This window comes from Cladophialophora carrionii (assembly GCF_000365165.1).
Source record: "Cladophialophora carrionii CBS 160.54 unplaced genomic scaffold supercont1.4, whole genome shotgun sequence".
In the NCBI taxonomy this organism is placed as follows: Eukaryota; Fungi; Ascomycota; class Eurotiomycetes; order Chaetothyriales; family Herpotrichiellaceae; genus Cladophialophora; species Cladophialophora carrionii.
In genome coordinates this window covers 621,752-639,944 of record NW_008481829.1, presented here as the reverse complement: position 1 = coordinate 639,944, position 18,193 = coordinate 621,752, and the positions used below count along the sequence as shown (strand labels likewise).

Sequence of the window (18,193 nt, the reverse complement as noted above, 5' to 3'; positions counted from 1 at the left end):
CGGTAGTCATTAAGACGCGACTTTTCGCGCCATAGAGATTCCTCACCCCAGCCTGTCGACAACCAGACTCCTTATCACGATCAATCTTCTACACTCACACACCTCTATTGCCACTTTGTCACATTGTCACTGTCGTATAGGGACTACAGTCACCGTCGCGTGAGCCGCAACCATGTCGGTAGTCTCGCTGCTCGGCGTCAAGGTGCTGAACAACCCTGCGCCGTTCAACGCGCCGTACAAGTTTGAGATCACCTTCGAATGCCTGGAGCAGTTGCGAGAAGGTGAGGCTGTTTCTGCCACTCCAATGCGCGCACACGTGAAACGCGCATCGACTTCCCCCATCTACCGCAGATCGGCTGACCAGCCAACCGCACAGATCTAGAATGGAAACTCACCTACGTCGGCTCGGCCACGTCTGCAGAACACGACCAAGAGCTCGACTCGCTGCTTGTCGGGCCTATCCCCATTGGTGTCAACAAGTTCATCTTTGAAGCCGATCCTCCCAACACTCAGCGCCTGCCTTCGTCTGAAATCCTCGGCGTGACCGTCATCCTTCTGACCTGCTCCTACGATGGAAGAGAATTCGTCCGCGTCGGATACTACGTCAACAATGAGTACGACGATGAGATCTTGAATGCCGACCCGCCTGCCAAGCCCGTCATTGAGAAGATTCGACGCAACGTACTCGCTGAGAAGCCCCGAGTCACCAGGTTCGCCATCAAGTGGTACGTTCATCTATCGCTTTCAGCTGACCGGCACAATGCTCAATGGCTAACGTGATGCACTCGACGTGTTATAGGGACTCGGAAGAATCAGCACCAGCCGAATATCCTCCTGATCAACCGGAAGCGGACACCCTTGACGACGATGGCGCAGCGTACGGAGCAGAGGAAGCCGAGATGCAAGCCGCACTCGAGAAAGAACTCGAAGAGACCGAAGCCAAGATGGTCAAGGGCACCAACGACGCTGAAGACAAGGAAATGACAGATGGTAACAAAGTCAAGGACGAAGACGAAGTCAGCGAGGCCGGTAGTGAGGATCTCGAGCAAGAAAGCAGTGATGAAGATGACGATGATGAGGAAGGTGAAGACGAAGAAGCTGCCGAGGGAGAGGACACTGAGATGGCGGACGGTGACGAGAAGCCTACTGCTTCTACTGGCACTGCCACCGCGACTGCTGAGGCGAACGGCGAGAAGAAAGGTGGAGAGTCCAAGCCGGAAGTCATGGTCCACTAGAGCGGAGAGCGACGCATGCGGCAGTGCCGCTGCGCGATTCCAGGATGGCCTGGTTTTTTTGTCGGCCAGGTCCTAGTTTGAGCGGCATGGTTTCGAACAGACAGCAAGGCGTTAGGCGTACCGGGTTATCGATCGACTGGTTCCAGTATGGCGACGACATGACAAGGGAAGTACAGCATGAGGGTCGAGGGCAGAGCCTGGCAGGCGTTGATGACAGAGATCGTGGCATAGCTCTTTCCTGCAAAGAACATGAATACGGCCTGTACCAGCATTGGTGGTGTCTACGGTGGGTTGGGGACCAGGGACATTACGACGTTCGCATGGTTCCTGAATAGACAGACATTCACATGCACGGGTTAATGGCTGAGATGAATTGCCTTTGACAGTACTCGAGGTCTGGACTGGCTCATTGCCCTCTCGGCTCGTCTTTCAAACTCCCGAATATACAGCAGTCACATTCCTCCCGCACTCGACTCTCTGCTCCATCCGGACCTTCCTCCCTTTGACGTTGACATTCTTCATCGGCGTCAAATGGAGTCTATGCTCCTCTTTCCTCCCCGCCTCGACCTCACTCGCCATGTCCAAGGGCTTGATATACACTGGGCTCGCGTTGTTGTTCCGCTTGCCTGTACCCAACTGGTAAAACTCATTGCCTCCCCACCAGAGCACGTCCGACCCCCAATTTGTATCGTCCTCGGAGGACTTCTCACTGGCATTGAGATATGTGACGTTGTCTAGAACGGCGGAGGCGTGGGTGCTCCCAACGGAGATCTGGGCCATGCGGATGGGGACGACTTTGCGGGCCTTCTCATCGTACTCGAACATACCCGAAAGGGCGGGGATCTTCGTTGGTGTTCCCTGGATATGCGTCCATTTCCCGTTTCCTAATGTTCCTTTGATGCCGGTGCCGCACGTCCAGGTATCTGCAGTGACTTTGCCCAGGTTGGGGATGGAAGACTGGTCCTCATCGGGGCCAACGACACGGGTGGCTTCCACCGTGAAAAAGCTGTTTTGGCCGCCGGCGGCGATAGATGTGACACGAGGGGTCTGATTGGTTCCTTGGTAGAGGCGAGTTGTGGGTAAAAGAGAGGGTGTATCAACGAAGGGTGCTTCGGGATTGTAGTCGAAGCCGAGTTGGCCAGAGGAGTTGTCTCCAAACGCGAAGACCCGGCCTTCTTTGTCGAGAACGAGTGAGTGGTGGTCTCCTGTGGCGAGTTTGGTGATTTCGAAGCCCTTCAGGGTGGTGAGTTCGTGACACATGTCGTAGCGCCCTTCGGGGCGGGTGAGCCATGTTACACCGGGGACTCCAAGTTGGCCACGACTGGGGAAATCCTCTGTCCCAGAGGCGGCCGAGAAGACTCGACCAGATGATGTGAGAAGGAGGACATGTTCTAGACCACCGCTAATAGCGGTTACCTTCTCGCGCGCCCCCAGGTCCTTGGGTTCTAGCTTCCTGTAGCTGATTGCGGAGGTCGAGCTCCAGAACGGTATCCAAGAACCCTCGGTCTGCTTGTGTCCACTTTCTTGGTCCGCTTTTGAGACTGGGATGGAGTAGACGGTTCCGTTTTTGCTCAGACCGATGATTCGATCTTTGGATATGGCAATCGACGTCAGATCCTTGCCTTTCAAGGTGACTGTTGGCTGGCGGATGTCCTCTGAAAACGCATTGCCCCATTGCACGAGATCGCCATTCTCCAGCACTGCGGCCCCGAATGTCCTGTCAAGCTTGAGATCTCGCAAGAGGACATCATCAAACCAACTCAGCCGCCGCGGCGTCTTGATATACGTCTCGTTCGACTCTGGAGCGGCGACTCGACCTGTGTTCGATCCCCAAGCGTAGACACCTGGATTCTCCCAGCTCTTCTTGACTTGTAGATGCTGTGAGCTAATGAGATCCCTGTTCTCTTCTTTCGACACTCCTTTCTTCTTCTTCGACTTCTCGATCAGCAGTTCTGGGGCATCTTGAGCCGGTGCTTCTGCTTGGGCTGGGGCAGGCGACCTGGTACTGATATAGATCAGAGCGAGGGCCGCCGCTGCGACGAGAAGCTGGGTGCCCGGGCGCTTCGCTCCTCGGCGAGGAGGGGAAGGCTGTGGATCGGCAGCTTTCTGCGAGGCGTGCCTGGTGCTAGAGAAACGCCTGCACGGCTGCGCATGGCCCAGAGAAGCCCGCTGCGAGCGTGCCAAAGTACGCAGGGTAGAAGTCGGCAGGCTCCTCGACATGGTTGCTTGCTTGATGGCTTCAGTCTGTTCCAGGCCGTCGACTCCTCTTACAACCCCCCCAGCATCTTGCTCTGCGATGATAGCTGGACTCAGAAGCCAAGTGATCAGTGAGAGACACGGCACGTATTCGGAAATCGAGAACGTCATGAGGGCATGCGACAGCCTTGTCGACTTGGAGGTGTTTTAATTGGCGGACTCGTGAACTCGCTCAGCCTTGTCCGCTCAATGCGATGTGGCATTCCTCAGAAGTGACTGGCACGATGCACGGATGGCGACCCTGCTAGAACGACACGTTGAGAGCCGGCTTTTGCGAAACACAGCTGGCTTACGGCATGGCAGAGACCACAGAGCCAGCCGAGGCGGCAAAGAAAGATGGTCTACTGGCCCAGCTGGAGGAAGCCGACACTGAACTGGCACTGTTCAAGCTCTCCGGAGACATTGACGACGCACTGCTAGACGCCAGCCTCGATGAATACCAACAATATCTCGACCAGCTCGACGCCGCTCGCTCGCATCTAGACACTCTCCTCGCGTCCACCGCGGCAACCCTGTCCGAACTGTCCTCCATCTCGGCCTCGTTCAGATCCATCGACTCGCAGACAAAATCCTTCCAAGCCCAGTCCGCCTCAATTCGTGAAGAACAGCACAAGAATGAAGCCATTGCACAGGACATCGCCGACAATCTTCGGTACTATGAGCCCCTCGAACGCATTACTCGACGGCTCAATGCACCACAGGCGGGCAACTTTGTCAGGAGCCAGGATTTCTCAGACATGCTAGTCACGCTGGACGAGTGCATCGATTACATGCAGACACATCCCGCTCATAAAGAAGCCGAGAGTTACAGATCGAGGTACAAACTGCTCCTGACACGGGCACTGACTCTGGTACGCAATACCTTTATGGCTGGCGTGCGGGAAACCACGACCGAGGTCGCCGGACGGATCGCCGCGAAGCAGCTGAACGACACGACCATGTCAGCACTCCTGTATGCAAAATTCCGGGTCGGAGCGGCCGAGATGAAGGAGCTCGGGTTGGAAATCCAGAAACGAGCCAACCCGCCGGCCGACGCTGAGCCAGGCACCGAGGGAGAATACCAGAGTCTGATGAATGAGTTGCACGCCAGTTTCGCCGCCTGTCGAGGGAGGTTGATCCTGCCCATCGTACATAAGCGGCTCGCCGAGACGGCTCAACTGCCGAGTTCGAAGGACCTGGTACCGTTCGCCAGAGCGGCGATCAGCTACATTCGCGGGATATGCCTCGACGAGTTCGAGCTGTGGGCAGAATGGTTCCACGGCTACCGTGGGCTCTACGACTTCCTCGAGTCGCTGTGTGAACCACTGTACGACCACCTCCGGCCACGGATCATCCACGAGAACAAGCTCGCGAAGCTGTGCTCGCTCGTCACGTTGCTCCAAACCCGGTATCTGCACGACGAAGAGGAAGACGGCCTCCCGGACCTCAACCAGCTCGACTTCTCCGCCCTGATCCAGCCGGCTCTCGAAGACGCACAGACCCGGCTTGTCTTCCGCGCCCTCGCCATCCTCCGCGAGGAGATCGAGATGTTCAAGCCCAAACCGGAGGATCTCGACTATCCGCGCCTGACATCCGTGCCGCCCGTCTCCGCCAGCAAGGCAGCCCTCTCCGGCCGCCGAGGCTCTCGCGACCCATTGACCTCCCTTCCCAAGACATCCATCACCGATCTGGACGAAGACTCCGCCGACGAAGGCCCCTTCTCCTGGACGTTGTCGGCGTCACGCCGCTCGGCCCTCAGACACAGCTACCCGACGCTCTCGCGCTCGATCCGTCTCCTCTCCCGCATCTACAGACTGGTGAACTCGTCCGTGTTCGACGACCTGGCGCACCAGGTCGTCCATCAAACGACCCTGTCGCTCGTATCCGCGTCGAGCCAAATCTCGACGAGATCCTCCGCCGCGGACGGTCAACTCTTCCTGCTCAAACACCTGCTCCTCCTCAAATCGCAGATCGTGGCCTTTGATATCGAGTACGTCACGCCGGACGTGAGTTTCGACTTCTCCGGCGTGGCGTCTACGTTCTGGGAACTGCGCGAGCGAGGCGGGCTCTTCAACCCGGCCACGTGGATGAGACTGTTCAGCTCAGGCGGGCTCCTGCCCAAGGTCATGGAGAACATGCTCGACGCGAAGCAAGAACTCGACGGACGACTCAGGCAGGTCATCAACGAGTTCACGGCCGGCTTCGCAAGGTCGATGTGCAAGGACTTGCCTCGGGGCGTGGACAAAGTGGGCGGTAAGAAAGCGGACAGGGAAACCGTCCTGGCCGAAGCGGTGGGCAAGACCCGCAGCACAATCGAGAAGGAGATCCCCATCCTGCGGGCCAAGTTGGAACAATATCTCGACGACCATCGCACGCGGGAGACGCTCGTGGCCGCCGTGGAGGACCAGGTCGTCCAGATCTACGAGGCCTTCTTCGATGACTATGCCGCGCAGTCGGCCTCGGCCGCGGCGAAGGGCCAAAACGGCAAGGTCAACGGTAGGTCGGCCACCCCGATCTCGCGCAAAGGAAAGGGTCCCGAGGATGCGGTGTGGGATACCGACACCTTTGCCGAGTGGGCCGAGGGTTTGTTCAACGTGGCGTTGCCGAATGTGGAGGATGAGGAAGACGGAAGGGGAAGCCATGTCGCGAGCAGGAGTCTGTCCAGGAGTCGGAGTCCTTAGGCGGGACTCTGCACACCCCGGTTGCGTGGCGTCGAGGCGAAATGAAACAATGAAACAATGCGCCATGCGTAATGACGGGATGATTGCGACGATGAGGACGTATCTGCGAATGAAACATGTTCCAGCTGGTTCGAGCCTTTTCGTGGTGTTCGTGTCCGTTGAGTCTTCGTCAGCGGTCACTCTGTCGGTTTCGGCCACTCTCTCGCTCAGCTTGCCCGGTCTAATCATTGACATGCTGTACGTTCTAGCAATGAGCATGACGCATGTCTAGAAACCGGCCGTGTGCTTGTGTTATCAGCGGCAGCGGCGTTATGAGCTAGCGGTAAGCCGCATGTTTGTTTACTTTCCCGGCGAAACGACAACGTCGTCATCTGCCTTGGTATCAGTGATGCAAAGCGCGCATTCACCCATGTCCATAGTTCTCTTCTGGTTTTCCACCCAGATTGACCTTCCCTCTTCCCGGGCCCTTCTGAAGCTTCTGTGCTCGTTCGATCCATGTCCTTGCCGCCTCGGCTATGCCTCCCGACATTGCACATTCACGGGTCAGCAATTGGTCGACTTGATCTTGTACCGCAGGTGCTGACCCAACCGCTGAGTTGTTGGTGGTTGATTCTCTCTGCAGATCGACCTCGTGGCTCTGTGGCTTCGCCTGACCGAGAAAACCGTTGACGTTGCCGAACGTCCTCTTCCTGTTCCCCACGACGCCGATGTTCCTGGTACTTGGGATCCGCATGAGTGTCAGCTCGACATCACAGCCCACTTCCTGTGCCAGAGCTACGACTTTCTTGGTCAAGCACGCGTACATCGACTTGTCGTCCTGATGGGTTGCGGCTTTCAGCTTCGCTGCTCGGAGAGCTTTCAGATCTCCATTTGCGGGTTGATGTTCATTACCGTTGATGCTTGGTGAGGGAGAAGGTGAGGCGATGTCTTTCGGTAAATAACGATGCTTCGCACCACTCAGAGCGTGAGAGCAGCATGGGATGGCGAGGAACGGAAGGGGTGACTCCGGACATGAGAGGGCCGCGAGCAGTGGCGTCCACGGCGTGAGTTCGTCAGCATGATTGGAGATGATGAACGTGCCGGGCTTGAAAACCCCGTTTCGAAGTCCATTAAAGACACCGTTGAAGAGCCCGTTGTGAATCTTCATGCCTGCCTCGTGGAGCCGATCGATGGTAAGTTCGGCGGGCGCGTGATCCAGGAATGGCTGCGGAATGCAGACCATGACGTCCAGATAGTCTTCCATCTCCAGGACTTGCCAGGTAGCGCGACGGCGGGCATCGAACCCCCGTCCACGGAAGCCCTCCTTGATCAGCACGTAAGTGAGCACGCCATTCCCGCACGCGAAGTCGATGAAGCCCGGAAAGGTCCCCGGAGGATACATTTGCTTCCAAAGCTCAATGAGGAAGGCGGCGATGGAGAGATCCTCAAAGACGTGCTTGGACGGCTCGGTCTTCTCGACCCAGCGGGAAATGAGGTCATGCGCATACTGTTGTTTGAGGCGAGCGTAGGTGTCCTGGACGATATGTTGGGGGAGAATAGTGTCTTTCAGAGCAGCAGGTGCCAGAGACAGTTCTGTTGCTGTTCGCTCTTCGCCACATTGCTCTCCCGTCTCACGGCGCTCCACTGTCGTGCTCTTTGAAAGTCTAACGAACGTTTGGAGTAAAGAAATCATGGTGCGATGCAAACGAGTCGGCAACGGATCTGAGGATTTGTAGAAAGGCAAGAGGTGAACAGATAACGCTGACTCACCCTCCTTGTGCTTGACTTCGTAGACGTATGCCAGTGCCTTGACTGGTGGATGGTACCACGGCATTCCAGCTTCTCCTTCCACGACCGGGACATAGAGCACAACATAGCCAGATATCTCTGGGCCGTCAGCCAGTCTGTAAATGTAACACCACTGGTCCAGGGGACGATCGACCTGTGGTTTCCGAGGAATGAGCCTTCTTAACACCTTCCTGCGCAAGATGGCGCCCGGCACGAAGGGCGCTGCATTGGAGGCTGCACCGACAGGCTCTGTGGGAGAGGAAGCCTCGTCTTCCATGTCGACCGAGCTGCCAATGTGACAACATGTCTCTTTCTCGGAGACTGTTCTCAGGAGGTGGGCGTCGTCGTAGAGGATATCGGCTCGGAACAGATGAGTCGAGTTTAGATTTGGATTCTCGAGCAATAGATCTGTCACCTGCAGAAACCTTTCGACGGTGAATGTGCACCGTACTTGATACTCCGGCGCCGTCTCCCACCCGTCGTCAGGAGTCTTCAGTCTCGAGGAAAGCATTCTGAGCTTGTGACTTCCTGGAGGCTATCATTCGCGAGATGGTAGCAGGATGTGGTAAGGAGTAGCCGCCAAGAGATATACCGGAAATTTCGTGTAACGGCCTCAGCCATGCAGTGCAGTCGACAACTCAGCTTTCAAAAAGTCTCCAGCGAACCAAAAAAAGGTTCCGCAGCAAAAGAAAAACCATTTAAAAACGCCCTGGGAGAGGCTCGAACTCTCAACCTTGAGATTGACTGCTTCTGAAGAAGTAAAAGTCTCACGCGCTGACCAATTGTGCCACCAGGGCCTGTGAAGGCCAATCTCGACCATCAGTTTTGACCCAGTTTTTATGCTGTACAAAATATAACCAGAATTTAATGACAGAATCTACGGAGCACTCCAATGAATGTTGAGGACCTACGGGGTAATGAGTCACAACGAGTGACCAGACAAGTGCTCGAGTGGGGAAGCAGTTTAAGCCTCATCAGCCTTGCCCCTCTTCCATTCTCCTCATTGTATGGTAAGCAAGCTGGCAGGATCAGCAGAAGGGAAGCAATCTTGGTCACGACAATGTTAGAAAGCGTTCCAACCAACAAAGAAAAGCTTGTCATCTCGGAAGTCCTGAAGGACAGTCGAAAGTGCTGATCACTGAAAGTGTACGGAGTACGTCTGGCTCGCAATGCCTCGGAGAGAATCTGCAAACAATTTGGGTAATCGGTGATGAGGTCCGCTTGGACCACACCTACAAGATCATCATCGAGCTGGTGGCATTCCAGCGGACTTTGCAGCGGGTTGTCCTTGCCGGCGACAACACTCCGCTTCGCCCATATGTTGCGACTTCAGCAGGTGAGGTTGTGTGAGCATATCTCATTCTTTGAGAAGTGGGTTGAAGGCGACTGGACTTTGTGTTCGTAGTACTGCTTGACACCTGCCTCCACACAAGTTCATCTTCTACAATACAACACCACCTACTGACCAGGCAAGACGTGGGCGGATGGGGTGAGACTTCCAGCCGAATGAGGACGAGGTAAGGCAGTCAGCAAGACACACGCAGTTCCTAAGCAGGGGTCCCACGGCACGGAAGGAAGGCATCGCACTGATCGATGTACACAGTCCAACGTGTACAAACGTGACTTTGCATTTCGTATGTCATCCCATGGATGAACTCGAATGGAGCTAAGCTCAAGCTCTGTGTGCTAATGTCTGCTGTTGGTCATGAGCCTTGCTCTGCTCTCACCGTCTTTATTCAGCCCGCTTTCCTAAGTATGCTCCTGCTAGGCTTGTGCCATAACTCTCAACTTCAGCTCATCGTTTCAAGCCATTGGCTCTGTCATGACTTCATGGCGACCATCTCTGAAACTCCCGTCATGATGACTGACAAGTTCTCTCGTCCTTCTCTCATATTCGTGTCATCTGCAGACCTTGATGAATCGACACTCATTTGAGGCACACATGCTCATCTCACTCAAGGTAAGAGACAGACCAGGTGTACTGGCTGCGATTAGCGTACCTCTTCCCAGTTGACCATGAATGGCGCTGCTGGTCCGACGGAATACACCATCTTGACTGGCTTTCTGGCTTCCTCAAGCTTGACTCTATTCCCGTTTTCGTCTCTCACCCACATCACTTGCTTGATCTTGTCCTTGAGATTGTAAGCACATTTGTGGCTGCTGCTGAAGAACTGGTTGATGATGACGAGTTTGTAGCACTTCATCTCGGTGAGAGCTCTCAAAAAACGGCGATCGTACTGGGTGACCATGGCGCGACCGGCAAATTGGAGAGCAAGGGTCTTGAGAGTAGCGTTAGCCGCAATGAGTCGAAAGATCTCTTGAAGGTGAGGGTCTTCGACAAATCTGCGCTCCGTAATTTGTCCAGGGACAGATCTCGTGCGATTGTCCGGTGCATCCGTGAGTTGGAATGAGATGTGTTTGAGGCAGGCAATCTACATAAGTCTGTTAGCCTCACCCGTAGCACTCTGTTCTGTCACTGCTCGTGCAGCTGGACGTAGAAAGGAATCGGGACTTACGTTGTCAGGACCAATGCCTTGGAGGAATCGTCGGATGTCCTTGTAGCCAATCTCTTTCCAGACCTTGTCATAAAATTTCCCTCGAGTCCTAGTGTCACGGGTGAAGTGGAAGGAATTTTCGCCATAAAGAATTTCTCTGCCTTCGTCGTGGGCCTGCTTGCAGGTTCGCAGGAACTGAGCTGACGCTGAGACCTCACTCTTTCCAAATTCAATGGGCTTGTCCAACTTGGAGAGTTGTTTGTAAATTCGCAGACGCAACTCAGGGCTGAGAGTCTCGAAAAAGCCTGACTTCTTCATCTTCTTCTGCTTCTTCTTCTTTTGACCAGGTGTGGTATTTGCAAGATTGTCCATGTTGGAAGCAGCTTTCTCACCTGCGAATGCAGCTGGCAAAGTCAAGGTCAAGTTCGTCATTCCCGCGTTGCTGAGGAGAGCTGCCAGGTCATGGCTGATGAGTGTCTTAGCTTCACCGTTGCCAGTGATCTGAATGGACCTTTCAAATTTGTTAGACGAGCGTGGGACGGCAGGCGGGGCATTGAGTGAAGGGTAAATCAAGAGGCGGATGGCACACGCACAGTTCTGGAGCAACTTTGTTCTCCTTTTCCACCGCCAATGCCGCGCCATTGCTGCGACGCGAGGTAGACCAGAGACCATCGTCATCTGACTCTGCGGCAGTCACGTCTTCGTTGCGAGCATATTCATTGTCAGAGAGATCTCCAACAGGCAAGGGTGGTGGTCCTTCGAACGTGGTCAAGGGTTTTGGCTTTGCTTTCTGCCCTTTGTCACTCTTTCTCTTGCGCTTCTTGCGACCGTTCGCCACATAGTCAGAGTGATCAGAGTCATGGTCGGACTGGGCGTCAGGGAAAGCGTCGTCGAAAGTGTTGTCGATTTTGTCATCGCGACAAGAACCTTCTTCGGCAACGTGTGAAGTTCCACCGGTGTCGGCGCCGGCAGAATCAGACGTCGCGGCTGTCTTGGCTCTCTTTCTAGTGGTGGGCGCCATGGCGACAACGTGATGCGACGTGACAGGGTGTGTAAGTTGGTCTGTTGACGTGTCGGCAAAGCTGATCTCTGGCTGAAGGAGGCTTGACTTACAAATATTATCCTCAAGACGATGTTGAAGGCCCTTGAACGGCCGGTTACCTGCACACGGACAGGCCAGATCAAGACAGCGAGGAGAATGGTTTGAGAGAGAAGTCAAGTGGTTTGGGAGGTGAAAGGGCTCAGATCGATAAGAGTTGCAGGCAGGAAGGCGGCACCTCATCTTCACCAAACGCTTGGCAGTGGTCTGTACAGCACCCACGTGACATGGTATATCGCTGGGGAGGACGCACTGACTGCCTTCAAGATGCCCTGATAAAGCAGCGGGGAAAGGAAGGTGTTAGTGAAGACAAGCAGAAGTCAGCCCGGTTGCCCCACGCGCAAGCGACAGTGATGTCTAGCTTCGACAATGGGAAGGAACAACATGACGTTGGTCGCTCAGGGCAGGAAGAAGAGCTGTGATCGTGAAGGAGACTTTGGTGGACATCATAACCAAGGAGGCAGCTAGTCAGGAGGGTAGGAGATTTCAATGCAGTCGATTGATGGTGGTAAGAATCCCCAAGGAGATCATGAATACTCAGCCTCGGAGACTTCCGAACTTTCCACAATCACTGCCTAGCAATTCTCGGGTTCGACCAGCAGAGGGATGAGAGATCGTTGCAGAGCCCAAGACGAGTCCGTCATACACAAGTCCTATACTCAAAACCCTGCGCGCATCGACAATTGGAACCACAATAGTCAGGTAGAGATGAAGCCATAACCGCCCGTTCTTGTTGGTGATGGTCTTCGCCAGGGATTTAACAACATTTCCAATCAGTCCTTTCAAATTGTCCTTCAAGGTGGTGCTTGGCCCAGGACATCTCAGCACCGCCCACAGACCTCCGGCCCAAGAGCCAGAGCGCGGGAGCTGTGTTTGACGTATAGGTTCTCTTCATCTTGGATTTAGTTGTGAAGAGGAGAGAGCAAAGCAGGAAAGAAAGCGGGTTGACGTTGAAAAGTTTTGGCTTTCGCGTAACCTTCCTCAATAACTTCGGCGGAGTAATTGGACGCCGGTCAAGCCTCCGCATCCATTGGACTTCATTCCTTGAGGTGACGCCACTCTGGAGGAGCATGAAGAGTACATTATCAGTCATTCCATCTCCTGAATTGCAGGTCGGTCTTGCTTCCAAAAGGTAGACAAGGGTGAGGCGCCATGTGCAGTGCGGCTAGGCGATAGTTTTTGTCTGCATCCATTACCAGAGCGAGACTCTTGAGGGCGCTCACATCGAGACCTATTGAATTATCGAGATCTTCTATCCCACCACCGTTTTTCAGTTGCGATTGTGTCTGAGATTTGTTAAACAGGCTGCTCGCCACTGCTCTGCTCCGACCGAACATGGCACGTTCAGTGCTCACAAGGCGGGTATGGCGGTCGCCGCTTTCCACGAGGCCGTCAGTATGCCTCTCGTGCAGGGCTTCTGTCAGAAGGCTTTCGTCCTCTCAACCACTGAGTTCCCCCCAAACAGAGGCCCAAAACAAGGTAAACTCCATCCTGTTTCAGATGGAAAGTCATCCTCTTACACGTTCTTAGCTCTTGGGCGAGCACCTCAAAGAGGCAGATCCAGAGATCTACCAGATCCTGCAGAAGGAAATCCGGCGACAAAGGCATTTCATCAACCTCATCCCCTCAGAGAACTTCACGTCACAGGCAGTGCTCGACGCTCTCGGGAGTGTAATGCAAAGTAAGATTCTTATTTCTCCTCCGAGCACGACCCATCCTCACACCGGTACAGATAAATACTCTGAAGGTTATCCTGGAGCACGGTACTACGGCGGCAATGAACATATTGATGAGTCAGAAACACTGTGTCAGAAGCGAGCTCTCGAAACGTATCGTCTAGATCCTCAGGAATGGGGGGTTAATGTTCAGCGTCAGTGATAAAAGCCCCTAACTGTTGATCATCAACGCTGACCACCCCAAGCCCTCTCCGGTTCTCCCGCGAATCTGTACGCCTATTCGGCTTTGCTCAACACCCACGATCGGATAATGGGGCTTGACCTCCCACACGGTGGCCACTTGTCTCATGGCTATCAGACTCCAACCAAGAAAATCTCCATGATCTCCAAGTATTTCGAGACCTTCCCATATCGCCTCGATGAGTCCACCGGTCTGATCGACTACGACAAGCTGCTGGAAAATGCGCTGCTGTATCGACCCAAGATTATCATCGCTGGCACTTCTGCTTATAGCAGACTGATCGACTATGAGCGGATGCGCTCCATTGCTGATCAAGCAGGTGCCTACCTCTTGTCCGACATGGCTCACGTCTCTGGACTGGTTGCTGCGGATGTGATTCCGTCGCCGTTCCAGTACTCCGACGTTGTGACCACCACGACCCACAAGTCCCTGCGTGGACCTCGCGGAGCGATGATATTCTACCGCAAGGGCGTCCGTCGAACGACCAAAAAGGGCGAGAAGGAAATGTACGATCTCGAAGGGCCCATTAACGCGTCCGTGTTCCCGGGTCATCAGGGGGGCCCTCATAATCATACCATCACGGCTCTAGCGGTAGCCTTGAAGCAGGCTCAGTCGAAAGAGTTCAAGGAATACCAGAAGACTGTCCTTGCAAACGCGAAGGCTTTGGCGGAGAGACTGGGCAATTCTGCGTATACGGGTGGTCTAGGCTATAACATTGTCAGTGGTGGGACAGACAATCATCTAGTCCTTGTGGACCTGAAGTCGAAGGACATTGATGGCGCTCGTGTGGAGCGTGTGCTTGAACTCTGCGGCGTGGCCGCCAACAAGAATACGGTCCCGGGCGACAAATCGGCTCTCAAACCCGGTGGGCTGAGGATGGGTTCGCCAGCGATGACAACGCGGGGGTTTCAACCAAGTGACTTTGCGCGTGTGGCCGAGATAGTGGATCGCGCCGTGGCGATCGCCATCAAGGTTGACAAGAATGCGCGGTCAGATGCCGAGGGGAAGGGAAAGAAGAACCCGCGGGCCGTGAAGAGCTTCTTGGAGTTTCTAAAAGATGGGACGGAGGTGTCGGAGATCTTGACGCTGAGGCAGGAGGTAGAGGACTGGGTGGGCACTTTCCCGGAGCCGTGGGTCACGGACGGGGCGGCGAGATGAGGAACACTGAATGAGACTGCGGGACTCAATGGGTGAGGATGAGAATGAGGACTGTGATGCTGCGAACGACACTTCTCGCCCAGTGTCTAAGTCGAGGACCGGAGGGTCCAAGGCACGCGAGCTTCCTGTGTAATGCTGCTGCGGGCGTGAGGTCTATCCAATCGTGGCTTCAAGGACTTATGAGGGCGTTCGTTGGCGAGCAATAGCACGATGCCGTAGCACGGTAAGCGAAAAGCCCAACAACAACCAAGTCGAGAACTCCGTTTGTCGACTCCTTTTCTGGGTGGGTGAGAAACGGCTTTCATTTCACACACTTACGGGGTGCGTACCCAATAATTATGCCGACGCGATTTGGAGTTCATCATGTCGAATTGGCACTTTGACGACTCTCGAGCGGTGAAATTGAGAGCTCACGTGTCCAAGGGGGAACGGGGACGGTCGGAAGTTGTGGCCATGTTTCACCGATAGCGAGATCGAGATCTTTCCATCTCGCATCCAGTTTGAAGCCCCCCTAGGCGTTGTCTCAGACCAGGGCGAAGGTCGAGTTTCAGACTACTGCAGTCGCCGTTCCGCACCGCGCCTCGGTGGCTATAATGCAGGACTGCATGGCGGAGAAAGCGATGGTAGCAGAACCCGGACAGCAGCTGTAGGTAGAAAGCATGTGCACTGTGCTGTGTACTGTGTAACTGCTTGTCAGCTGCTCCGTACGTTGATTGAACTGGCTTCTGTGCTCCTTCTCGTGTTGAAGCAGAGAACCTTTTGGGCAATAGTGGATTAGGACAGTGGACCAGTGCCTGTTTGATCGACAGGAGAGCGAGCGGTGCAACTTTGTCCTGGGTCTACTTCATCGGGCCGCTCTATCGTGAATTTAGGAAAATCGATAGGCCATGCGCCACGTGGATGAGATGTCGTGTCCACAAGCCTGGCATCGCGTACGTGACTCAGGCTCTGGACCTGAGGGACAAGAAGCGCTGCTTTCGACTGCCCATCGTTTGTGGGATCTAGTAATCTTTGCCGGGCAAGTTGCGACGGATCTTCATGACGGTGAGGACGGGGAGGGTATTGATACTCTGTTGTTCTTGCTGTCTTGGATCGAGGGGGACCACAGTATAACCCTCAGGAGACGGGATGAATGATACTGTACTCCGTATTCCGTATCTCATTTCTCCCGCGGCAGAGTACAGCGGTTGGTTTGATGAACCCGACCTTGCACAGTATGCGGGCTATGGGAACGGAATACAATTCCCAGACTTGGTGTCCATAGAGTATATCCGTACGCTCGTTTACTATATTCAGCGACTCGTGGCTACCCTGGACACCGGCAGGGGGCTCGACTTCGTAGCGATATGGCCGCCGGCCTTCGAATAAGAAAGATTCGCATCGTCGTGTGTGTGCCAATGACTGCTGTTACACAGTACGGAGTACTGACAGTCATCCTTCCAGATCATCGGCTACTGATCTCTAGACAGCAAGAAGCTGCAGGTCATGCTCGAAACCACCGATGGAGCCGCGATCATTGCCCATTGTAACGCTGAACATTCCAATCAAACGTTCAAACAGCGGCTCGATCAGGGAAGGAGGTACAACTGGAAGAGGGAAGGCGCGGGCGGTGCCGGAGTGGCAGGTGCGGCGCTCGCTGAATTCGCCGATTCGTTGGCTCCCTCAGCACAATCTCACCCGCTCATTTCCGACAGCGCCAGATCAGCAACCGCGAAGGCTTCCCCTCCACTCTTCTGCGCTGCCATGGCGAACACGACCTACTCACTCCGTCCCCATACTGTACCCAGTAGTCCAGAGGGACCACCCGCACGGCCTCCTTCACGGTCCCCGTCCACAATCGCCACCTGCCCAGGAGCGGTCATGCACGAATTCACGGTGATTCGAAGCCGTACACAGTCTGCAGTGTCGACGCTGACTGCTGGCCACGGGCCAAGCTCGGCTGGTCAGAGTCAGAGTCCCTGAGAGGAGTATTCACCTCAGCTCACACACGCCGATTGTCACCGTGCTCGTGGAAGGCGAGGAAGACGAAACACAGCACTGGACTCCGCATTCATCATGGTGTTGCGCTCGAGCCATCTGGGAACATCTCGGTTAACATCGCGGAGGTGGTTAGGCGGGGCCATCTGCTCTCCTATTCTCATACCCGGTAAACACCAACCGATGAAAGTCGTTTCTTCCAGGATCGTATGCATCGCAGGTGTTGCTGGTGCTACCAGAGCAATTGCCTGCGCACTACTGGCAGATATGGGAAGAGAAATGACCGTCCCTCAAATATATGATCTTCCGCCAGTCCTGCTGTCAACTGTTGATTTGACAGTCGACAAATAACGTCACGATGCAGTCCTTCAGCCTCCAACCTCACACGGGCGTCCCAAGCTTCGATGAGACAGGTCCAAAGGTTGGTGAAAGCCGTGGCACTTTTCGCCGCCACAATCTCGGACGAAGTCAACGTCAAGCCAATGGCAGCGGCCGGAGGCTTGATGAGGCTGCCCCAAGCACACCATGTGGGCGCCGCTATTGCGTCGGCGACCAGACAGACCCGCCGCTACCCCTGACAGAGGAAAATGGCCTCCTCCACCACGCAACCCACCCAGGACCGTCGCGTTGTTAAGTATCGACACTAAAATGATACCCTAATTTCCCATACACTCTTCCATGGGTCAGCACCAGTGTATATGAGGCCAGCTTCTTCGCGTCGACGGTCTAACTTCTCTTTTCTCTCCATCCCACGATCAAACTCCAACTTCCAGTCGCTCGTTAGCAACCACAACGCCGGTCTTTGTACCACCCACACTCGTTTTTACAACAAACCCAGCAACCTCAAATCCACCACCTAGTTTTCTAATCCAGAAACTACTCCATCCATCAAAATGAAGGTCACCGCTGCTGTTGCTGCCGTCGCGGCTTTCGCCTCCACCGCCTCCGCTGGTGTCGCCACCTGGTCTGACTGGAGCTCCTCGACCACCACAACCACCACTCCCGCCGCTGCCGCCAAGACCACCACTTCCTCCCACTCCTGGGCTGACTGGACCACCAGCTCCAGCGCTGCGGCCGCTACCACCACCACCGTCAAGAGCGTTGCCGACTCGAGCACTCACACCTGGGCCGACTGGTCCTCCAGCGCCCCAGTCAGCTATACGACCACCGTTGTGAGTGCTATTACGACTTACGTTCCCGGGGCAACGTCGTTCAACCACGCTGGCAAGACCTATGAGATCTCATCAGCCACGACATTGACTATCACTGATTGCCCGTGCACCATTTCTGTTCCCGTCTACACCAAGACCTCCACATCTTGCAGGTATTTGAACCAAGCTGACTGTTTTGCTTTTCCGCAGACTGATTCTTCCAGCACCCCTGAGGCCTCCGCAACCTGGTCTGACTGGACCACGTCGACCGCCGAGGTCGCCACCTCGTACACTCCCGTTGCTGCTGAGAGCACCACCGCTGTCTGGTCCAGCTACGCCCCGTCCAGCACCGTTGCCGCTGTGGCCACCTACACCGGTGCTGCCAACGCCCTCGTTGCCAACGTCGGCGCTGGTCTTGCTGGTGTTGGTGCCATCGCTGCCTTCCTCCTGTAAATTGGAGATCTTTGTTCGCTATGAT

The 18,193-nt window shown here is 54.9% G+C and overlaps 7 protein-coding genes and 1 non-coding gene across 8 annotated transcripts; 4 read left to right on the top strand and 4 right to left on the bottom strand.

The window, feature by feature from the left end:
* Positions 1-172: 172 nt before the first annotated feature.
* On the top strand, positions 173-1,235 carry G647_04909 (uncharacterized protein; the record flags this gene model as incomplete). Its single annotated transcript, XM_008729245.1, has 3 exons — positions 173-281; positions 377-725; positions 800-1,235. The coding sequence occupies 3 exons, from the start codon at positions 173-175 to the stop codon at positions 1,233-1,235; spliced, it is 894 nt and encodes a 297-aa protein (XP_008727467.1).
* Positions 1,236-1,664: 429 nt separating this feature from the next.
* G647_04908 (uncharacterized protein) lies at positions 1,665-3,455 on the bottom strand (the record flags this gene model as incomplete). Its single annotated transcript, XM_008729244.1, has 1 exon — positions 1,665-3,455. The coding sequence occupies one exon, from the start codon at positions 3,453-3,455 to the stop codon at positions 1,665-1,667; it is 1,791 nt and encodes a 596-aa protein (XP_008727466.1).
* Positions 3,456-3,787: 332 nt separating this feature from the next.
* On the top strand, positions 3,788-6,151 carry G647_04907 (uncharacterized protein; the record flags this gene model as incomplete). Its single annotated transcript, XM_008729243.1, has 1 exon — positions 3,788-6,151. The coding sequence occupies one exon, from the start codon at positions 3,788-3,790 to the stop codon at positions 6,149-6,151; it is 2,364 nt and encodes a 787-aa protein (XP_008727465.1).
* A 403-nt stretch (positions 6,152-6,554) lies between these two features.
* Positions 6,555-8,429, bottom strand: G647_04906 (uncharacterized protein; the record flags this gene model as incomplete). Its single annotated transcript, XM_008729242.1, has 1 exon — positions 6,555-8,429. One exon carries the CDS (start codon positions 8,427-8,429, stop codon positions 6,555-6,557), a length of 1,875 nt encoding a protein of 624 aa, XP_008727464.1.
* Positions 8,430-8,623: 194 nt separating this feature from the next.
* Positions 8,624-8,715, bottom strand: G647_04905. Its single transcript has one exon. It is a non-coding gene; the product is annotated as a tRNA-Lys (tRNA).
* A 1,194-nt stretch (positions 8,716-9,909) lies between these two features.
* On the bottom strand, positions 9,910-11,434 carry G647_04904 (uncharacterized protein; the record flags this gene model as incomplete). The annotated part of the gene is made up of 3 exons (XM_008729241.1): positions 9,910-10,350; positions 10,435-10,924; positions 11,007-11,434. The coding sequence occupies 3 exons, from the start codon at positions 11,432-11,434 to the stop codon at positions 9,910-9,912; spliced, it is 1,359 nt and encodes a 452-aa protein (XP_008727463.1).
* Positions 11,435-12,847: 1,413 nt separating this feature from the next.
* G647_04903 (uncharacterized protein) lies at positions 12,848-14,587 on the top strand (the record flags this gene model as incomplete). Its single annotated transcript, XM_008729240.1, has 4 exons — positions 12,848-12,991; positions 13,043-13,193; positions 13,245-13,382; positions 13,434-14,587. 4 exons carry the CDS (start codon positions 12,848-12,850, stop codon positions 14,585-14,587), a joined length of 1,587 nt encoding a protein of 528 aa, XP_008727462.1.
* A 2,870-nt stretch (positions 14,588-17,457) lies between these two features.
* On the top strand, positions 17,458-18,168 carry G647_04902 (uncharacterized protein; the record flags this gene model as incomplete). Its single annotated transcript, XM_008729239.1, has 2 exons — positions 17,458-17,888; positions 17,940-18,168. The coding sequence occupies 2 exons, from the start codon at positions 17,458-17,460 to the stop codon at positions 18,166-18,168; spliced, it is 660 nt and encodes a 219-aa protein (XP_008727461.1).
* Positions 18,169-18,193: the final 25 nt, after the last annotated feature.